The sequence below is a fragment of the Piliocolobus tephrosceles genome, chromosome 1, assembly GCF_002776525.5.
Source record: "Piliocolobus tephrosceles isolate RC106 chromosome 1, ASM277652v3, whole genome shotgun sequence".
NCBI classification, from domain to species: domain Eukaryota; kingdom Metazoa; phylum Chordata; class Mammalia; order Primates; family Cercopithecidae; genus Piliocolobus; species Piliocolobus tephrosceles.
In genome coordinates this window covers 205,462,633-205,480,609 of record NC_045434.1, presented here as the reverse complement: position 1 = coordinate 205,480,609, position 17,977 = coordinate 205,462,633, and the positions used below count along the sequence as shown (strand labels likewise).

At 53.7% G+C, this 17,977-nt stretch overlaps 1 protein-coding gene across 1 annotated transcript in view; it reads left to right on the top strand.

Moving 5' to 3' along the window:
• The window catches only part of PADI1 (peptidyl arginine deiminase 1), a 45,875-nt gene that overhangs the window by 21,425 nt on the left and 6,473 nt on the right, over positions 1–17,977 (top strand). Inside the window, exons 2-13 of the mRNA XM_023219322.2 lie at positions 830–1,010; positions 2,197–2,269; positions 2,948–3,009; positions 4,380–4,497; positions 4,600–4,725; positions 7,456–7,628; positions 7,778–7,881; positions 8,920–9,043; positions 9,430–9,537; positions 11,507–11,658; positions 16,250–16,394; positions 17,542–17,635. Coding sequence (XP_023075090.2) covers positions 830–1,010; positions 2,197–2,269; positions 2,948–3,009; positions 4,380–4,497; positions 4,600–4,725; positions 7,456–7,628; positions 7,778–7,881; positions 8,920–9,043; positions 9,430–9,537; positions 11,507–11,658; positions 16,250–16,394; positions 17,542–17,635 — 1,460 coding nt within the window. The remainder of the gene's footprint in view (positions 1–829; positions 1,011–2,196; positions 2,270–2,947; positions 3,010–4,379; positions 4,498–4,599; positions 4,726–7,455; positions 7,629–7,777; positions 7,882–8,919; positions 9,044–9,429; positions 9,538–11,506; positions 11,659–16,249; positions 16,395–17,541; positions 17,636–17,977) is intronic.

The following is a 17,977-nucleotide window of genomic DNA, read 5'->3' as shown; positions in this document are numbered from 1 at the left end:
AAAAAAAAAAAAAAAAAAAAAAAAAAAAAAGAATAAGAGCAGGGGAAGGGAGATGGGGGTCAGTGAGGGGGAAAGATGGGCAAGGTGCAGCATTAAATGGAGTGATGGGGGCGGGGTCTTGCTGAGAAGATGACATTTAGGCAGAGCCCTGAAGTAGGTGAGGGAGGGAGCGTTGTGGACATCTCGGGGAGGAGCAGTCGATGCAGCAGGAGCAGCCAGTACCAGGACAGCCTGGCATCTTCATGGCTCAACAGGAAGGCCAGCGTGGCTGGAGCTAAGTGAGTGAGGCGAAGTATAGTAGGGAGGAGGCAGTCAGCAAGGTGGTAGGGGCACATCAGAAGGGCCTCTTATGCTACTCAAGAGGAGTCTGCCTTTTACTGAGTTTGATGGAAACCACTGCTTTTGAGCAAAGGAACAACATGCTCTGCTGTGCGCAGAACAGACTGGAGGGGCCCGGGTAGGACCACGGACCCAGGAGAGCTGCTCGGCGATCCAGGCGATGGGTGATGCTGGCTTGGGCCGCAGCGATGTCAGTGGAGGTGGTGAGAGGTGGTGGGTTAGTGGATTTCCTGTTGAGCTGGAGAGTTTGGAAGTGTCAGATCTGGAAGGGACTTGGGTGTGGGCTGGGGGTGTCCAAGGGTCTGCCATCTATGCTCTGGAGTCCTGAAGCCCAGCCCAGGTTGGTCTCCTGGCCAGTGGCACTGCCCTGTGCCTCCCTGGCCTGGCTGTTGAGGGGTGCCATTTGAATGGCCAGGAAGCCCCAGGCCCCCACCCCACTGTGGCCCCTCCTCTGAGCACTGGGTCTCTTCCCATCTCCCTTCTCTGCCAGTGATGTGCCCAAGGGTGCCAACAGCTTCAGGGTCTCTGGAAGCTCCGGGGTGGAGATCTTCATGGTCTACGACCGCACACACGTGACAAAGCCCATAGGCAAGGCCCGTTGGCCACTGGACACTGATGCAGACATGGTTGTATCTGTGGGCACAGCCAGTAAGGAATTAAGGGACTTCAAGGTAAGAGGCCACTTTCTCACAGAAAAGGGTTGGATCTCCCCACCCCCATCCAAGGTAAGAGCCCCACCATGGCAATTCCCATTCCAAACTCCCCACTTAACCAAACCTCACAAAGCTGATCACAATACACACACAGAACGTATCCTGACACAACGCCACAGATGCCCCAAACACGCAAACCTCCACCACCACTCCAGTCTCACACATGAACACATGAGTACTCCCACAAAACACACGCGGTCCTAGTCACCCCCTCAGATTCATGGGCAACTTCACATTAATCCCTGTATTCAGCCCACACACAGACCCAGCAAGAAGCCCCAGTACTCTCGTGTGGACACGACCACACAGCAACCACTCGTGCAGGTGCACACACACACGTCCACACCTTTGTGTGCACAGATCTCCCACGCCTAAGCCAACCTTCTCTCTCATCGCCTGCCCGAAGCTCAGACGACTCCCTCCTCACTCGCCCCAGCCCTGGGCACCCATGGCACACAGTGACCCACCAAATCCTAGACATAACCTTTTCTCCCCGACAGGGAAAGGGCAGGGATGAGGCAGCTGTTGAGAGAGGGGCTCAGGAGCCCACCGTGGGCTCAGACCCCACCTCCTCTGCTTGCCAGCTGAGGGACTGCTGGGACTGCTGGGACTGCTGGGACTGCAGGCAGGGCCCGGACAGTCTTCTGTTGACTGGGGCCATCCCAGGGGCTCACTGGGATGACCTGGCTGGAGGGCTTGGCATGGATTCTGGACCATGCTAAAAGCTCCAGGACCACTGATTGTGATGATGGAGTGGAGGTTCTCATTCGCATTTTATAGAGGAAGTACCTGAGGCTTAGAGGAGCTGAGAGACTTGCCTAGGTCGATGGAGCCGGCTGTTCCTCCCTCATCTGCCAGCTGCTCCTGCTGGGCGCTGCCCTGCCTTTCCCATCCCTCCACCCTACCCCCGCCCTCCTTGCTCCTCGCACCTGCCCTGGGAGCCAGGGTGGGCTCCACAGCTGCTTGCTGGAGAGGTAGCTCTGAATCCCAGCCGGGAGCCCTTGAGTCGTGGGACTTCAGAGACTGGAGGGTCTCCATGCCTCCTGTGCCTCTAAGTAGGGCTGTCAGGGTGTGTCCCCCATCTCCTCTGCCCCCGCCATCTCTGAAGGTGGTGGCCGTGCAGGCTTAGGGCTGTGTTCCGCAGGTGAGGGTCTCCTACTATGGGGAGCAGGAAGACCAAGCCCTGGGCCACAGCATGCTGTACCTCACTGGCGTTGGTAAGTAGCAGCTCCCTGGCTGCCCATCTATCCCCTCTTCGCCACTCCGGGTTGCCTGTTTGAGGGTCTTAGTGAATTCTTTGGAGTGGAAGACCTATGGCCAGCTTCCTCCATCACTGAGGGGCTTGGATTCCTCAGGGACCTTCTGTCCACTCTGGAACCACAGAGATTGAGACCCAGCAGTCCTTAGGACTACAAGGGTCTAGAAACTTCACAGCCCAGTGAACAACAGCTAGACCCACAATAAGCCTCCTTCATCCAGAGTCCCACGTATACCCTCATTAGACCTCCAAGACCTAGCACGGAACGTACCCCCTTCAGCCAGGGCCCAGGGCGATGGAATGGCAGAACCCAGCCCCTGCAACCTCAGGCCATGTCCCCAGTTGCCAGAGTTTTGGGGTCACCAGCATATGATCTAGAACCCCAAAGCCAGCAAGAGCTAGCAGGTGGACATGCACGGGCAAGCAAGTCATTCAAGAGCCAAAGGCTTGGGTCCCTCCAACTCCCAGAACCACAGGGCAAGCCACCAGGGCCTCCCAAGTGTGGGGTCTGACCCCCAGGCAGGGCATCCTGGTCCTCATGGGTTTGGGGCGGGGTCAGAGTTTGCCCAGCCTGGACTTTAGGGGTGTGAAGATGGGGCTGGATGAGCCCTGGCAGCCCCTCTCCGTCTCTTTGCAGATATTTCCCTTGAGGTCGACACAGGCCGCACAGGCAAGGTGAAGAGAAGCCAGGGGGACAAGGTGAGACCCTCCCGGGCACTCCAAGACTGCAGGGCTGAAAGGCAAACTTGGGGTGGTCCCGGGTGGATTGTGCCCTCCCTACGGAAGAACGATGGATTCCCAGGGTCTGTAGTATCCAACCATGTAGGAAACCCATCTGGGACAGCCAAGTTGGCATGAATGGATATTAACCTACACCCTGTAGCCAACAGGCTGTGACTGCTGGAAAATAGCTTACCGTCTCTGGGTCTCTCTTGTGCCACTTTGAAATTGGGATTGGTTCTTTTGCTTGCTGCCTTTTTTATTTTGAGGGCGATATTTGGACCCCTACACATGTGGGAGTGCTTCCTAAAAGGTTGTTGAGTGACCGAAGGCAAGGAGAAGACAAGCCTTCTGGTAGAGGAGGCTATGGTGGCCAGCCCCAGGTAAAGCCTGAAGAGTAAGGAGGAGGACAGAGTGGGCTCAGGGCCTCCCCCTACAGGAAGTATCTAGAAGCTTTCCTGGGAGGGCTAGAAGATACAATTTGAAGAGAAGGACTCCAGAGAGGCAGCCTGGATCACAAGGCTTTGAGGACAAGGTGGGCAGGGCTGCCATGGATGGCAGCGCGGGTAGTTCACTGCACAAGAGTGCTTGGGCATGGTGGCAACTATGATACAAATCATGTCTGGGACCCTACTGCAGAGTGGCATCTACCCAGAGGTGTGGGCAAGAGTGCCGTAAAGGCTAACAGTAGCCCTGGGCAATCCCAAGGACCTGGGTTTGAAGGCCAGCTATGCAGCTTGGGACTCACCTCCCAGAACCTCCCCGCCCCCTTCTGTGAAATGGGGAAAGTGAGCCCTGCCTTGTGGGTCTGGTGGGGAGGCGTGTTGGGGACAGCGGCAACCACAGAGGTGGGAGCGCTCCAGCCATCTTTCCCCGCCTTGGTTCCGACCTCAGTTTGCAGATCCTGCAGGACTGCAGGCAGATGCCAGAGATATCTATGGGACGGGTCCCAGGAGAGTGCTGGGATGAGGAGGGTCTCCCAAAGATTCTCCAGATCCCGAACCTCATCAAGGTCATGGTGGGCAGCCTCTGCCCCCCCAGGCAGAGCTAAAGCTTAGCCAGCTTTTGAGGGCCATTTCTGGGTATGGTAACACTTTTGCTTCTCCAGTGTGATGGCTGGGTGGAGCCAGTGTGTATGCTTGTGCAGATTGTTCACTGCACAAGGATGAGGTGGGTCTAGAGCCTTATCTGTAACTCCATTCCCCAAATAATCCTTTTTAAAATCCTTAAGCAAACCAAGGATATGAAAGTATACAATCTAACAAAGCAGCCCGCCCTGGCCATGTCTAGAACCCATTTCTGGGGCCTCCTGGGTCCCACTGATCCCAAGGCATCTCATTTTGCCACAGAAAACCTGGCGCTGGGGCCCTGAGGGCTATGGGGCTATCTTGCTGGTGAACTGTGACCGGGACAATCACAGGTCCACAGAGCCTGACCTCACCCACAGCTGGCTGATGTCGCTGGCTGGTGAGTGACACAAGGTGTTGTCTGGGGAGTGGGGTGCGGGCATGGGAGGGATCCTGTTGGTGGGGTGGAGAAAGGGTGATCTCAAGGGGCCACTCTCTCCAGACTTGCAGGACATGTCCCCAATGGTGCTGAGCTGCAATGGCCCCGACGAGCTCTTCGACAGCCACAAGCTTGTCTTGAACATGCCCGTCTCTGATTCCAAAAGAGTGAGGGTCTTCTGTGCTCGGGGTGAGTGGCCTGACGGGGCCTTGTCCTCCCAGCTCCATCCATGTCTATCCTCTCCTCCCTATTTCTCTCTTTTTTTTCCATCACCTTTTTGTAACTCTCATGACAGCTTACAAACAACCACTCCATCAGTACCAAATATAGTCCTCAAGGAGGAGGTTCAGCAACGAGTTCCATTTTATGGAGAGGAAAACTGAGGCTCAGATGCAGGAATTCACTGTGGCACAACCATCTGGGGTAGAGCAGGCATTCCAACCCAGGTGTCTTGGGTGCACCACAGTTCCTCCTTTTACCATTGCCCCACTCCCGTTCCCTCCTCTGGTCAATCACTGTGGACTGAACTGCATGCCAAGCACTGTCCAGGCAGGGAGGGCGTGAGAACCAGCGAGGCTGAGGCCCAGGCCCTGCCCCTGGCTCCAGAACCCAACTTTCTCACCAGAGATTTTATTAATCAGCCTGTGGCTTTAAAAAATATGGCCAAGGCTGGGCGCAATGCCTCACGTCTGTAATCCCAGTACTTTGGGAGGCGGATTACCTGAGGTCAGGAGTTCTAGAGTAGCCTAGCCAACACAGTGAAACCCTGTCTCTATTAAAAATACAAAAATTAGGCTAGGTGCGGTGGCTCAAGCCTGTACTCCCAGCACTTTGGGAGGCCGAGGCGGATGGATCACAGGGTCAGGAGATCGAGACCATCCTGGATAACATGGTGAAAACCTGTTTCTACTAAAAAATACAAAAAAATTAGCCGGGCGTGTTGGCGGGTGTCTGTAGTCCCAGCTATTCGGGAGGCTAAGGCAGGAGAATGGCATGAACCCGGGAGGTGGAGGTTGCAGTGAGCTGAGATCGTGCCGCTGCACTCTAGCCTGGGCGACAGAGCAAGACTGCATCTCAAAAAAAAAAAAAAAAATTAGCTGGGTGTGGTGACTATTGCCTGTAGTCCCAGCTGCTCGGGAGGCTGAGGCAGAAGAATCACTCGAACCCAGGAGGCAGAGGTGAACCAAGATCATGCCACTGCACTGCAGCCTAGGTGACAGAGCGAGACTTCGTCTCAAAAAAAAAAAAAAAAAAAAAAAAAACTTGGCTGGGCGCAGTGGCTCATGCCTGTAATTCCAGCACTTTGGGAGGCCAAGGTGGGAGGATCACTTGAGCCCAGGAGTTTGAGGCCAGCCTGGGCAACATGGCAAAACCTCGTCTCTACAAAACATACAAAAAAATTAGCCTGTATTCCCAGCTACTCTGGAGGCTGAAGTGGGAGATCACTTAAGCCCAGGAAGTCAAGGCTGCAGGGAGCCGTGTTCATGCCACTGTACTCCAGCCTGGGAGACAGAGTGAGACCCTGTCTCAAATAAATAAATAAATTAAATTAAATAAAAAATGTACCACTCCTTAACCCCTGGAGTGCTCTTACTTGTTTTTACAAACAACAACAGGCTTCTAGCCCTTCCTGATTCCCCTTCACCCTCCTCTGTTCAAACTGACCCAGAACTTATTGTTCCAGCTAAATGAGCCTGGCAGGGGCCAGAATGTTCCCTCCCATGCACCAGTGGTGGACGTTTAGGCAGAGGACTCAGCTTGAAAGCACTTAATGTGACACCAGGGCATAAGCAAAGTCTCGACGAGTGAATGGACAGCCTCTCCTGCCGTGTGTGGCCACTGATGTGCTTTCCGTATCTCTGGAATTCCCTATCTGGATATTTCATATCAATGGAACCATACAGTAGGCCTCTTTCAGTTAGCATATGTCTTCAAGTTTCATCCATGGTGTAGCATGAATCAGTGCTTCATTACTTTTCTTATGTTTTAGAGACAGGGTCTCACTCTGTTGTCCAGCCTGGCGTGCAGTGATACTACCACGGCTCACTGTGGCCTTGAACTCCCGGGCTCAAGTGATACTCCCACCTCAGCCTCCCGAGTAGCTGGGACTACAGACATGTGCCACCATGCCTGGCTACTTTAAAAAATTTTGGGGGCCCAGCGCAGTGGCTCACGCCTGTAATCCCAACACTTTGGGAGACTGAGACGGGTGGATTACGAGGTCAGAAGATCAAGACCATCCTGGCTAACACGGTGAAACCCCATCTCTACTAAAAATAAAAATAAAAATAAATTAGCCTGGCATGGTGGTGGACACCTGTAGTCCCAGCTACTCGGGAGGCTGAGGCAGGAGACTGGCATGAACCCGGGAGGTGGAGCTTGCAATGAGCCGAGATCGCGCCACTGCTCTCCAGCCTGGGTGACAGAGCGAGACTCTGTCTCAAACAAAAAAAAAAAAATTTTTTTTGTAGAGATGTGGTCTCACTCTGTTGCCCAGGCTGGTCTCAAGCAATCTTCCCGCCTTGGCCTCCCAAAGTGCTGGGATTACAGACATGAGCCACCGTACCTGTCTGGTCATTACTTTTTATGAATTACTAATATTCCATCTTATGACTGTATCACATTTTGCATATGTATTTATCCATGGCTAGTTTTCACCTTTTGTGCCAGGTGCTTCTATCTCTTTATTTAGCTTAAAGTTTATATTGGCCTCATGAGAAAATGTTAACCATTTTACAGATAAGAAACTGAGGCTCAGAGAGGTTGAGTCATTGAGCCAAGGCCACACAGCTTGCACGTGGCAGAGCCAGAGAGAAACCCAAGCAGCTCTAACCAAAAAGGGGGCTCTGTCCTGGATTCCTGGGCTTGCAGCCCCTCACCCCTGTCCCCATGCTAGTCCCTGACTCTTGTTCTTCCTAGGTGGGAATTCTCTCTCAGACTACAAGCAGGTGCTGGGGCCCCAGCGTCTGTCCTACGAAGTTGAGCGGCAGTCGGGGGAGCAGGAGATCAGGTTCTATGTGGAGGGGCTGACCTTCCCCGATGCCGATTTCCTGGGGCTGGTTTCCCTCAGTGTCAGCCTGGTGGACACGGGGGTGTGTACAGCACTGGGGGGTGGGCATGGAGGTTGAGGGGTTTGGGGACCTAGTTTGGAGGCTCCAGGGCTGGGCAGGCTGGGGGCTGGGGGGCTTGAGGCAGGCTAGGGGTCCCTGCAGGGCCCACCAAGTCCTCATTTTCCCCTCAGACCCTGCCTGAGGTGACCCTCTTCACAGACACTGTGGGCTTCCGCATGGCCCCCTGGATCATGACGCCCAACACTCAGCCTCCTGAGGAGCTGTATGTGTGCAGGTGAGGCTCCTTCCCTCCAGCCCTCCCCCAGGTCTGCAGTGCAGAGGTAGGGACAGAAGCTGCCTCAGGGCTGCGCGCCTCACTCAGACTAACAGATTCATTCTGGGCACCAATTCAGCTGGTGGCAGGACAGCAGCAGGTGGGCTGGGGCCCCACCTTGCCCAACCCTGACCCACCCTGCCTTGTGCAGCTAAGGCCCCTCCCAGGTCACTGGCTCAAGCTCTGGTTTTCCTGCCCATCCTGTCCTGTGGCTGCAGCCCCAGAACATCTCAGATTTAGTCTGGGCAGTGGGACCAGGCTCTGCACAGGCTGCTGGTGACCATCAGAGACCTACCCTCACTGTGACATGGGTACAATCCCGTGCCTGCTAAGGACATGGGAACCCAGTCCTCGGGTCTCACTGCAAGCCCGATCTTACCCAGCTCGCTGGTCCTTCTGCCGTCTCTCAGAATCCTCACCATGCCCTTGAGGGAAGGGCCAGCCTCGACTGGCAAAACCCTGCCAGGCCTCTGTGCCAGAGGTCAGATCACTGGAAAAAGCCACAGTTGAGCTGGACATAAGTTAAAAGGCTGGGAAGGGTGTGGCCAAACAGGTTTGCTCTGCTTCCCTGGGTCTAGGTGTGTGTAGGTATTAAAAAGAGACTCTTCTGCTTGCTAACCCCACCCTGACCCCTTTGCTTAGGCCAGTTGTGTGGAACAGGAGTAGACAGGGCCACCTGCCCCTCACTGCTATTTTAACCCAAGAGATTCAGCCCCAGGTCACCTCTGTGGCGACTTCCCTGACTCCCGGTGCTGGGTCAGGTGCCCTGCCTCTGGGCTCCACAGCCTGCGCTTATGCCTCACCTTGCTCCTGTCACCTGATATGATCTGGAGACTTTATCCATCTTCCCCATGGGCCTATGAGCCTCTCAAGGTCATGAACTGGAACCCCTGTACCCCAGAGGCTTCACAGGGCCCAGCACAAACTGAATCAAGGCCACTCACACTTCAGCCACAGTCAGAGGCCATTAGCATGCTCCCCTCTCCCTGCCTTCTACAGTGTGACGGACACTCACGGCTCCAATGAGAAATTCTTGGAGGACATGTCTTACCTGACGTTGAAAGCCAACTGCAAGCTGATCATCTGCCCTCGAGTTGAAAATCGAAATGACCGCTGGATCCAGGTGGGAGCCGAAGCCGACTCCAGAAGAGAGCTGGGGGCAGCCCGGGAAGCCTGCAGCCTGGCTTGGGAAAAGGGAAGCTGCACAGGTGCCCGATGGACCTCCGTGTCGCTAGAGAAGCCAGGCAGCCTGGGCCAGGCTTCCGGGGCGAGGCCTTTTCCGCTGCCTGCATCAGCCCCAGCCTCCACTGCTGCCCTCCAAACGCTCTGGTCCCAGACGAGAGTTCTCTCCTGGCTGGGGTCCTAAGAGGCCTCACTTCTACCTCTGCCCCTCACCAGATCTTAGGGAAGATCTGCTGCCCTGCCCTGCCCCAGGCCCGGTGGGGACCATCCTGTTCTGTAAACCACCCGGAGAAGGTCACCATGGCTTTTTCATCTCTCCCCTCCCAGGACGAGATAGAGTTTGGCTACATCGAGGCCCCTCACAAATCCTTCCCCGTGGTCTTTGACTCCCCCCGGAACAGAGGTCTGAAGGATTTCCCCTATAAGAGGATCCTGGTATGTGGCGACAGGCAGAGTGCGGAAACCCTGGCTGGGTCCTCGTGGAGGGGCACTGGTGAAGTCTCATCTGGGCTTGGTCCTATAAGGCTTGGAGAACAGGAAAAGGGGGCAGAAGTATACAGGAGGTGGGACATCAGCAAACTGGGGAGCCAGTGGGGAGTTTGGGCAAGAGATGGAAATGATATGCAAATCACATGCAAATAGGCAGCAGCCTGATTATTCCAGTGTTGAGAGGGGCAGGTCAGCAGAGCTCTTCTGGAGAAGGGACTGGTCACCAAGGGGGAATTGGCAGCGTGGTCAGCTTTGGGGAGACCAAACTGCCTTTTGGAGGGAATGTACCCTTAGTGAGCCTGCATGGCTCCTGTTCTTCACAGCTAGGTCCTCTCTTTAGGTGTCAAATGTTTTCTGAACACCTACCATGTCCCAGGAACCGTGCTACCTCCTGTGCACAAGATGGCAACAGCAGCACCCAACATTACATATTGAGTTCCAGGCACTGTCTCTTAGCTTTCCGTGGCTTACCTCATGAATTCCATGGGGCACGCCTATGGATAAGTGCTATCATTATTTCCTCTTTATGGATGAGGAAATTAAGGCTCAGGGAGGTTAAGTAACTTGCCCAAGGCCATGTAGCAAGTTAATAGTGGCACCAAGATGCAAAGCTAGAGGGGCTGTCCCCACAGCCCTGCACTCAGCCTCGAGTGCACTACCCCTCCGGGTGAGCCCATGGTCTCTGCCTGTTTCCCGGCTCCCACTCCCCCACTGCTGGGGCAGTCCCAGTCCAGGTAGGAGCTGTGATGGGATGCAGTCAGTGGGCACACAGAGCAGGGACATTCATCCCAGCCTGGATGGATCAGGTGACAATGAAGCCAGCAGGTGAGTGCACCTGCCGGGGCCAGTGTGCTGGAGAGAGACCCTCCTGACCTGCCCCAGGCTTGGCCTATAGGGGCCAGGGGATTTTGTCACTGATTTCTGCTCTCCTCTTTGTCACTTTCATTTTCCACTTTCTTCGTGTTTAGTTTGCTGTTCTTTTTCTAGCTTCAAATGGAACCTAAGATGATTCAGCCTTTTCCTAAAAAACACACGTGTTTTATTATTTATTTATTTATTTTGAGACGGCGTCTCGCACTGTTGCCCGGGCTGGAGTGCAATGGCGCGATCTCAGCTCACTGCAACCTCTGCCTCCCGGGTTCAAGCAACTCTCCTGCCTCAGCCTCCTGAGTAGCTGGAATTACAGGCGCCCCCTTCCCCCACCACCATGCCAGGTTAATTTTTTGTATTTTTAGTAGAGATGGGGTTTCACCATGTTGTCCAGGCTGATCTCGAACTCCTGACCTCGTGATCCACCCACCTTGGTCTCCCAAAGTGCTAGGATTACAGGCATGAGCCACCTTGCCTGGCCTACTTTGTTTTATGAGACAGGGTCTTGCTCTGTCACCCATGCTGGAGTGCAGTGGTGCAGTCCTAGCTCACTGCAGCCTCCACCTCCTAGGCTCAAGCCATCCTCCCACTTCAGCCTCCTGAGGAGCCAGGAACTCAGGCATGCCTCACCATGCTCGGTTTAAATATACATGGCCAGAGCTCTGGCAACTCCCTAGCAGTGCTGCCTCACCAACATCCCATGAGTTTTAATGTGCTATCAAAAGACAGCAGATTTTTAGGAACTTTCACTTCAAAATCTTGTCTAATTCCCTCTTTGATTTCTACTTTGATCTATGGATACCTTAGATGTGTATTGCTTGATTTCCAAACATTTGGGGGAATTTCTAGTTATCTTTTGGTTATTGATTTGACTTTAACTGCATGGTTCTCAGAGCCCGGGGGGATTTGTAAAAAGTGGACAGAGATCGTTTTTCAAGCACCAGGAGCCATGGAGTGGGAGGCCCCCAGCATCTTCCCTCTGCTCCAAGAAGTGCCTCGTCCTGTCCTCACTGACCTCTCCTTCTTGGGGCGGGTCCTTCCATAGGGTCCTGACTTTGGATATGTGACCCGGGAGATCCCACTCTCTGGTCCCTCCAGCCTTGACTCCTTCGGCAACCTGGACGTCAGTCCGCCTGTCACGGTGGGCAGCATGGAGTACCCCCTTGGCCGGATCCTCATCGGGAGCAGCTTCCCCAAGTGAGGGGCTGGGGTGGGAGGTGGGACAGCACAAGGGGTTGACCGCAGCATCCACCCTCCCTGTGCCCCCATCACTAACACAATTCCCCAGTCTGATAAGTGGTCTTAACTTCCCGTGTGGAATCCTGGAATCAAAGACTCGGCAACCTAGGATCTCAAAAGATCACAGAATCTTAGGAGAAAACTCACATGCTTGTGGCCTGTGATCTTTTGACCTACCTCATTTTATGGGCTTAATGAGTCATCAACATTAAAGAGATATCAGGGGGCCTCCCATAAAAAGCCAGGTTTCTGGCTTCTCATGAAAAACTGGAGAAGCTGGGGAGGTGAGATACAGTCTGGCACAGAGACGGAGGAATAGACTCATTGACTTCTCCCATTAGGAAGTCAGAATAGCTTCTGTCCTAACCATGGCTTAAAAGGGCCCTGAGGTCATGAAGTTCCCAGAGCAGGTGGCTGCAGGTAAGCAAGTGACTGGCCAGGATACCCTGACGACAGAGGTGAGTCAGTGGATCTCACCCTGGACAGATGTGATGCAGCAGGAAACAAGGTATTTAGGTTTTAACGCTCAAACAGGTGGCGATGTCTGTTAGGTCCTGCTGAATGGGTACACACCCTCCCTGCAGGTAATCAAAGAATGGGGTGTGCAGTGCAGGGTCCCGGTGGGTTCCCCTGTTTCCTCCCTGGAGATGACACCCACTGCAAGCCCTGGAGTTCACCTTCCTATTTGTGGGGTTTTTGCATGGCAGGGGTGCCCCCACTTGCCCCCCCAAGCTCTGGCTGACCAGCTGGTCTCCAGCCCAGAGGAGTCAGGCAGTGCTGAGAAGGTCACAGCCTCACCTGGTGAATCTGGCAGTCTCAGAGCTCTGGATCGGATGAGGTAAGGCTTCCTGGCACCCACCCAGGCACGTAACTGGGTGCCCAGGCAGGGTGCCTGGGGCTGAGACTGGCCAGGCGAGAGGCATGTGACTCATACCCAGACACTACTGTGTGTGCTGTTCTGCCCACAGCCTTGGGGACAGACAGGCCTTGAGGCCTCAGGACGGTCTTTCTCTAACTCAGGGAGGAAGGTGTGAGGAAGGAGCACAGGCTTTGGAATCAGATGGACTTGGGTTTGAGTCCTGGCCCTGCCACTTGCCAGCCACATGATTTGGGATGTGTCCCCCAAACCAGTGCTTACCACAGTGCCTGGCACACAATAGGTACTCAATTAATTCATTTAAAAATATTTATAGGCCGGGCGCGGTGGCTCACGCCTGTAATCCCAGTGCTTTGGGAGGCCGAGGCGGGCGAATCACAAGGTCAGGAGATCGAGACCACGGTGAAACCCCGTCTCTATTAAAAATACAAAAAACTAGCTGGGCGCGGTGGTGGGCACCTGTAGTCCCAGCTACTCAGGAGGCTGAGGCAGGAGAATGGCGTGAACCCGGGAGGCGGAGCTTGCAGTGAGCCGAGATTGTGTCACTGCACTCCAGCCTGGGCGACAGAGCGAGACTCCGCCTCAAAAAAAAAAAAAAAAAAAATTATTGTGTGCCAGGCACAGTTAAAGGTACTGGGGATACATCAGTGAACAAAAGAGATGCATTTTAAATGAGCAAATTATTTTATACTCCATGCCTCAGTTTCCTTATCTTTAAAATGGGCCTGATGAAAATCCCAGTCCCAGCTATAGAATCAGCATTACTGGGGATAAAGAATTCGTGTCATCCACCTCTTGAATGCTTAGGTATTTTTCAGTTGGCCCCAGTAGTGGAGCTGCTTCACAGCAGGTGGAACTAATTGGACAAAATGTATTGACCACCTACTACCCACTACGTGTCACACCCATAGTACTTTTCCGAGGCTACCTCATTGAATTTCTACAACAACCCTGTGAGGCTGAGACCATCATCATCCCCATTTTACAGATAGGGAAGCTGAGGCTTGGAAAAGTTAAGTTACGTGCATTCTTTCATACATTCATTTACCAATTCAGTAAATATTTATGGAGACTTCCTATAGGCCAAGCCCAAGGTTGAATGCCAGGGATACAGAAATGGCTGAGGAGCTTGCCCTTGAGATTTAGAGTCTAATGAGGGAGACAGTGAAACAATGGATCAGAGAGGGAATCACATATCATCCCACGTGCGGTGTCCCAGAAGGCTTCCTAGGGGCAGCCAACGATATTGATGCGTAATCATAAAGGGTAAGCAGACTTCAGGCAGATAAGGAAAGAAGCAAAGTAGGCTGGGCGCAGTGGCTCATGCACTTTGGGAGGCCGAGATGGGTGGGTCACCTGAGGCCAAGAGTTCGAGACCAGCATGGCCAACATGATGAAACCTCGTCTCTACTAAAAATACTAAAATTAGCTGGGTGTGGTGGTGCACACCCATGGTCCCAGCTACTTGAGAGGCTGAGGCAGGAGAATTGCTTGAACCCAGGAGATGGAGGGTGCGTTGAGCCGAGATCACGCCACTGCACTCCAGCCTGGGCAACAGAGCAAGACTCCATCTCTGGAAGGGAAGGAAGGAGGAAGGAAGGAAGGAAGGAAGGAAGGAAGGAAGGAAGGAAGGAAGGAAGGAAGGAAGGAAAGAAAGTAGCGTGGAGTGGACCAGTGTTGCAGGCAGAGGGAAGAGCACAGGCAGAAGCCTGGAAGCCAGAGAAGGTACAGCTCAAAGGAAAAGTGGAAAGAACTCGGTATGGGTGGCATGCAGATGAGCGGGGATGGACTGGTAGGACCTCAGGCAGGAGGGGGCTCTGCAGGTCCAGCTGGGGACGGAGTTCGGGGAGAAATCATTCTGTTCAGATGCCTCACAGGGCGGTTCTCTCCTCCGGGATCCCTGGGACCTGGGCTCAGGGGCCGAGCTCAGAGGATGCAGGCTCAGGAAGGGGAGGGGCTCCTTGGTGTTCTCCAAGGACTTTGCTTCCTTCTCTGTCCCAGGCTCCTGCCCCAGTCTCTGTATCATGCTGCAACACATGGGCATCCTTACCTGTCTGCTCCCACAAGCCTCACGAGCCAGCGAACCAAGCCAGGAGCCTTCTCTCAAGGGTGCAGGGGTCTGTTCTGGGAACTCCCAGGCACAGAGCAAGGACCCCCACATGGAAAAGTGAGGGGTCTCCAGTGTGGACGCGTCCCCATTCCATTGGCTGTTGCATTGAAAACCAGGAATCAGGCCTTTGGTGGACAGATGGGACCTGAGGTTTGAAAAGGGTTGGCTACATACTTAGGACCACACCACAGGTTAGCAGTACGGTCAGAACCCAGGTCTCCTTCTACCTGGGCCCCAGACTCAAATTTAGCACCTCAGGCTGCTGTCCAGTGACCCTGCCTTGGTTTCTGACCTTAGCAATGGACAAAACAGACAACCAAACATTCCGGCAGCGAGAAACAGACAATAAGTGAACAAAACAAATAAGTACCTCTGATCATATGTATGAATATAGTATGAATGCATGAACAAATGCACATAACTTTAATTTTCTGGGCCTCAACTTCCTCATCTGTAAAATGGGGACAGTAATGGTCCCCACCCCACAGGGCTGTCATAAGGATTAAATGAGGTAGCCTGGGTAAAGCATGTGTGTGGCACATGTCAGTAAATGTTTGTCTCAGGTTTGCTGAGAGTCTGATGTTTAAACAAAGCCTTGAAGGAAAAGAGGCAGTTAGGCCAGACACAGTGGCCCTCACTTGTAGTCCCAGTGCTGTGGGAGGCCGAGGTGGGGGGCTCGCTTGAATCCAGGGGTTTAAGACTAGCCAGGGTGGCATGGTGAAACTCCACTCCACAAAAAATACAAAAATTAGCCCTGCGTGGTGGCACATACCTGTAGTCCAAGCTACTCAGGAGGCTGAGGTGGGAGGATCGCTTGAGCATAGGAAGTTGAGGCTGCAGCGAGCCATGATCACAACACTGCACTCCAGCATGGGTGACAGAGTGAGTGAGACCCTGTCTCAAAAAAAAAAAAAAAAAAAGGAGAGAGAGAAAGAAAGAAGAAAGAAGAGAAAAAAGAAAGAAGAAAGAGAAGAAAGAAAGAAAGAAAGAAAGAAAGAGAGAGAAAGAATGGAAGGAAGAAAGGAAGGAAGGAGGGAGAAAGAAAAGAAAAACGAAGAAAGAGAAAAGAAGGAAAGAAAGAAAGACGAGGCAGTTAAAGATGTGGCTACTTAGGAGAATATTCCAGGGTGTAGAAACAGCCATACAAAGGCCCTGAGGCAGGAGCAGGCTGGAGACAGCAGACCAGCAGGGAGGCCAGTGGACCTGGAGCCAAGTGACCAAAGAGGTGCATGGTGGGAGTGAGGACAGACAGCTTGGCGGAGCATGCTTCAGATGTAACTTTGAGCTGGTATTTGTATGTATATCATAGGGTCATCAGGAGGATTAAACAAGACACCTAGTGAGAGTACCCTAAGGACAGCACACAGTAGGTGCTCACATGCACACACAAATCCACAGTCCATTCTCTGTTGTCTTGGCCCCTCCACCCTCTACGCCCCACATTTAAAGCGTTCTTTGAGCAATCCCGCCCCCTGGTGGCAGATCTGATGATGATGACTCAGAGGCAAGACCTGATGCCTCCCAGGCACAAGGTGACTGCCTGCCCTCTCCCTCCTGGCCAGGTCCGGCGGGCGGCAGATGACCAGGGTGGTGCGGAACTTCCTGAAGGCCCAGCAGGTGCAGGCACCCGTGGAGCTCTACTCGGACTGGCTCTCTGTGGGCCATGTGGACGAGTTCCTGACCTTTGTGCCTACTTCTGACCAAAAGGTGCGTCCCCTCCCTCCCTGCTTGAGCCACCTCTGCCCCTGTCTGACCTGATGGGATGAGTTAGGGCAAAGCCATCTAGAACCAGCTCAACCCTGTGCCCCGAGTAAGCTCTGGATTGGGGCATTCTCTGGGTCAGGGCACCCCGACACGCTCATCCTCGTACTTCCTGGGTATTTGTGCTTGAACCCAAATCCCTTAGCCAACGGTCAGGAATGATATTGATAATAATTGGTAATATTTACTGAGCACCTACTATGTGCCAAATACTCATATGTTTTAATTCATTTAATCCTCCAACAAGGCCGTCAGGTGGGTGCAATTATTATTGCCCCATTTTACAAGTGAGGAAATTAAGGCTCAGAAGGGCCATTAACCCGTCCAAGCTCACCCAGCCTGTAGGTGTCAGGATAGGATTCAAATCCTGGTTCTGGACCTCTACGGTAAGCCTTGCAGAGGTGGCTGGGGAAGGCATGGCCAGGGAGCCAGCAGCCTGGGAGAAGAGGCTTCCCAGTGACCAGTGCTTACAGCTCTGCTAGGGACAGCTCTGACAGTGAAGGAGGAGACATTTGAATTGGGTATTTTGTTTTCGTTTGTTTGTTTGTTTTTGAGACAGAGTCTTGCTCTGTCGCCCAGGCTGGAGAGAAATAGCACAATCTCAGCTCACTACAACTCCACCTGCTGGGTTCAAGTGATTCTCTTGCCTCAGCCTCCCAAGTAGCTGGGATTACGCCACCATGTCCGGCTAATTTTTTGTCTCTTTAGTAGAGATGGGGTTTCACCATGTTGGCCAGGCTGGTCTCCAACTCCTGACTGCAGGTGATCCGCCCACCTTGGCCTCCCAAAGTGCTGGGATGACAGGCGTGAGCCACCACGCCCAGCCCAGAATTGGGCCTTGAAGGAAGAAGTCAGAATGCCTTGGTGGGCAAAATGCAAAGGGCTTCCAGGGAAGGAGAACGGCACAGACAAAGTTCTGGAGGTGGGAACCTGCTTGGAGGACCGGGAGAGCTGCAGACAGTGCTTTGTGGCTGGGGTGCAGACTGAGCGGGAGAGGGGAGTCCCAAGCACCGTCAGGCCCCTCCTGAGTCTGGGGTCTCCTGTGTCTAGGGGGACCCTGCCCACTGAGCCATTCCCCCTCCCTCTGTGCCAGGGCTTCCGGCTGCTCCTGGCTAGCCCTAGCGCTTGTCTCAAACTCTTCCAAGAGAAGAAAGAAGAGGGCTATGGCGAGGCGGCCCAGTTTGATGGTGAGTGCCAATGACCCGGTCACCCCTGGGGAACCCTGCCCTTTCCTCACCATCCTTGGTTACAGTCCCTGCACCTGCAGGGCTCTCAGCTGGGCTCAGAACCCAACACCTACTCTCCGTGTCTTGAGCCCCCAGGTCCTCTGATGGGTGAGGAAGTTCCTGGGCCACACCCCAGCAGAGGAAAGGCACAGGAAGCCATGAGTGCCCCTGGTGCCAGTCAATGCCAGGCACGTTCTTGTTCTCGCTCCCGTCTGATCTCTCCTCCCTCTTCCTTATCCCTGTTCACAGAAGTGGAAACTGAGGCTCAGAGAGGAGAACTGGCTTGGCCAGGGCTGTGCAGCT